We start from the raw sequence: 3,284 nt of genomic DNA, 5'->3' as shown, positions 1-3,284 counted from the left end.
CTCGTGCCCAAACTTGTACCAGTCTTGTTCCCTGTCCCACTCCTCCTGCCAATCGGCCATGCCACAACGGTCGTTGTCCTTCATGCTGCCGACAAAGAAGTCGCAGCAGCTAAGCGCGTCCCACACCGGCAAGCCAGTGGCCGCGCGCACGGCATCCGAGTACGGTGGCAGCTCGGTACACTCCATCAGAATAGCGACGACAGGGTGCTTCGAGACCACGCGCTTCGCCAGTTCGACCATTCCTGGCTCAACCTTCAGTGTATCCACCGCCTCGCCTCGCTCAACGGCCTCAAACCCCGGCACATCCTTGCAGTCCACAATGACGAATCGCTCCTCTCCAACTTGCACAGCGCACGTTCTTTCGATCAGTTCGCGCATTGGCTCCAGCGTTGCCTTGTTGGCCGTGAAGATTGCGATTTGCTGGCTGGGTCCGTAAGCGGCCTTGATCGCAGGCAAGATGCACAACGAGGAGAGAAACACGGGGACTCGGGTGAGCAAGGAAGCAAACTCTTGGAAGTGCATCATGAAGCCACCTGTGCAGGCGTGTGCGCGAACAACAGATCGGTGAGCTGCTCTTTTATCGGCAGTCAGGAGCCGCTGCGCCTCCGTCAGATGCCGAGCGACTCCCAATCTCCAGTCTACATGTTATGGGCGGCTAGCGCACAGTCGCCCGTGATGGCGCAGACCTTCTTCGCCTGCACGAGGTACTTGACCCCTGCGATAAAGGCCCTTTGCACCTCGCTCGTCATTTTGCCAGACTGAGCCATCATACGTAAACGAGCCAGAGTGGGCGATATCTCCAACAGCCGCTGGATAGTTGTAGTCCAAGCGGATTACACCAAGTGCTGGGTGCACGCGCTTTGTACCGTCGACGGACATAGAAAGTACGCAGTCCGGACTGTGGACAAAATTGCTCTCGGCCATGGTGCGGTAGAAGCCCGCCTCCTTCTGCGCCATCTTGCGTGCGGCACTCGCAGTGGTTTCCAGCAACGAGATGTTCTTGTTCGTCGGGTTCTGAAGTGCACTCTTCATGAAGCATACGCTTTCCCCCACGCTGTTCACCACGGTGTCCATCACGAACCTGGTGGATGCACCCGCAGTTTTGCTCACATCAGCGGTGGCTTGGCTCGCAGTGGCGATGGCTTTGCTCTCAATCCCTCAGCGCCTACAGCAATCGCCACGTTGACATCAGCCGGTTTCGCTGCCTTGGCCGATGAGCCGCATGCGCCCATGACCGCCTGCAGCGCGGCGCGCGGAGGACCCGATCTCTGTGGTCTGTGGCGATGGACGGGAACGCGCGGACGTACGGCTCTAAATTCTATTCTGCAGCTTGACACCCAAGTGTTGAGCACCGGTGACTGTGGGAATGGGGAAGCAGAGTTCAGATCAGTCGAGGGAGTGTGATCTCCCTCATCCTCAACGGGCGTCCAATCGCAATCAGATTTACTACGGCGGTGGTCCAATGGTAATCCGCATATTGGACGTCCCCGTCCATTGTTCTCGCCGTTCTTCGGCGGGGCCGCGTCAGGGCGGGGGCGCAGGCGCGCGCCCCGCCCGGCGCGCAGGCGCCAGTGCGGCGCGGAGGTTCTGAGCTTGGGCTGACCTTCGTGGGGCCGAGGCGGTGCCTCTTGGCCCGCAGTCGGTGCCCTTTGCCGGTCGCACAAAGGCCAGCGCGGCCTCTGTGCGGCTCTCTCTGGCGACAGTCTGGCTGGCGACTGCCGTTTGTTGGTACAGCTCGCAGTGCCCCGGCCGTGCATAGCGAGCTCTACGAAAGTAACTTGCGAACACGGTGCTGGTCAATCCCTTACGAAAGGAACCCAGCAACGGAGCTATGGCACAGCAAGTTGTGATGTGCTTGGCTGCATTGCGCCTCGCATTAAGGGCTAGGAGGCTGGCTGTACCGGAGAGGAGATGCCGTGAGCAACATACGGCACGTGCCTCTGGGGGCCGGATGGGCACAGTGCTCAATGCCCTCTACGACCGTCGCGGATGCGACAGTTTCTGCTTCCCTGCGCTGTGCCCTGCGGCCTTCGGTGGGTTCACCTATGTCCGGCCGCTTTCACTTGGGGTGTCAAGCCGCAGTTTGGGGTTGCGTCGTGTGCCAAGCATGGCCATCACAGTCAGGCATGCTGATACTCTCGCAGTCTGCCCGTGTGTGTGCTTAGCCCCGCTCAGGCTTCTAACATGCTTGGTTGTCCCAACTTTGTTGCCACATCCCGCAGTTACTGCAGCTTGACACCCAAGTGTTGAGCACCGGTGACTGTGGGAATGGGGAAGCAGAGTTCAGATCAGTCGAGGGAGTGTGATCTCCCTCATCCTCAACGGGCGTCCAATCGCAATCAGATTTACTACGGCGGTGGTCCAATGGTAATCCGCATATTGGACGTCCCCGTCCATTGTTCTCGCCGTTCTTCGGCGGGGCCGCGTCAGGGCGGGGGCGCAGGCGCGCGCCCCGCCCGGCGCGCAGGCGCCAGTGCGGCGCGGAGGTTCTCCCACCCTCCATCCCCATCGCGCTCTATAAACTCTCACAAGCCTGTCTAGAGGTAGTGGGGGTTGCGTCGTGTGCCAAGCATGGCCATCACAGTCAGGCATGCTGATACTCTCGCAGTCTGCCCGTGTGTGTGCTTAGCCCCGCTCAGGCTTCTAACATGCTTGGTTGTCCCAACTTTGTTGCCACATCCCGCAGTTACCGTGTCGTGAGAGAGTGAGAGTGCTGTGTGTATTCTTTTTGTTTGTGAAGGTACACACATGACGGACCAGGCCTCCAGCGTCACCGACACACACCTCTCCCCCACGTGCTAGGTAAAGTATATTGCCCATATTCACGCCGCCCCGATGACGGGCACCACCTCGATCACCACACACCTCACCTGTCCGATCTCTACCTCGTCGATACGACGCACCTGCATGTACGTGAGGGGCGGGAAGAGCACCTCCTCCTCGACAGGGAAAGCTGAGAGGAACGCAATGCTGGCGCCTCGCTGCATGAAGTTGGGCGTCCGCAGCCGCAGCAGCAACGGACTGCGCGAGGCGGAGTAGCGCACTGCGACGTCAAGCGAAGTGGTGGTGGACATCGGCGCCTTTTCGGTGCCGCCGAGTCGTTCAAAGTCGGCGGGGAGGGCGCGGCTCATGTTGGCGAGGCCGCGCCACAAGTCAAGCGGGCCAGAGACTTGGCGATCGACCGAACGCAACCGACTGATGGCCTCCGTGAGAAAGTAGACCGTCACCGGCAGCGCGTGCGGAGACTCGGACCAGCTGTGGGAGAGATCGACGCATCGCATCGG

General features: G+C 60.4%; 1 protein-coding gene across 1 annotated transcript; it reads right to left on the bottom strand.

The window, feature by feature from the left end:
• Positions 1 to 13: 13 nt before the first annotated feature.
• On the bottom strand, positions 14 to 1,074 carry EMIHUDRAFT_254027 (hypothetical protein; the record flags this gene model as incomplete). Its single annotated transcript, XM_005781241.1, has 3 exons — positions 14 to 533; positions 665 to 729; positions 773 to 1,074. Coding segments are annotated over 3 exons (887 nt in total), but the record flags the coding sequence as incomplete, so codon positions are not given.
• Positions 1,075 to 3,284: the final 2,210 nt, after the last annotated feature.

The sequence above is a fragment of the Emiliania huxleyi genome (assembly GCF_000372725.1).
Source record: "Emiliania huxleyi CCMP1516 chromosome Unknown EMIHUscaffold_2045, whole genome shotgun sequence".
NCBI lineage: Eukaryota > Haptophyta > Isochrysidales > Noelaerhabdaceae > Emiliania > Emiliania huxleyi.
This window is presented reverse-complemented; position numbering and strand designations above follow the sequence as displayed.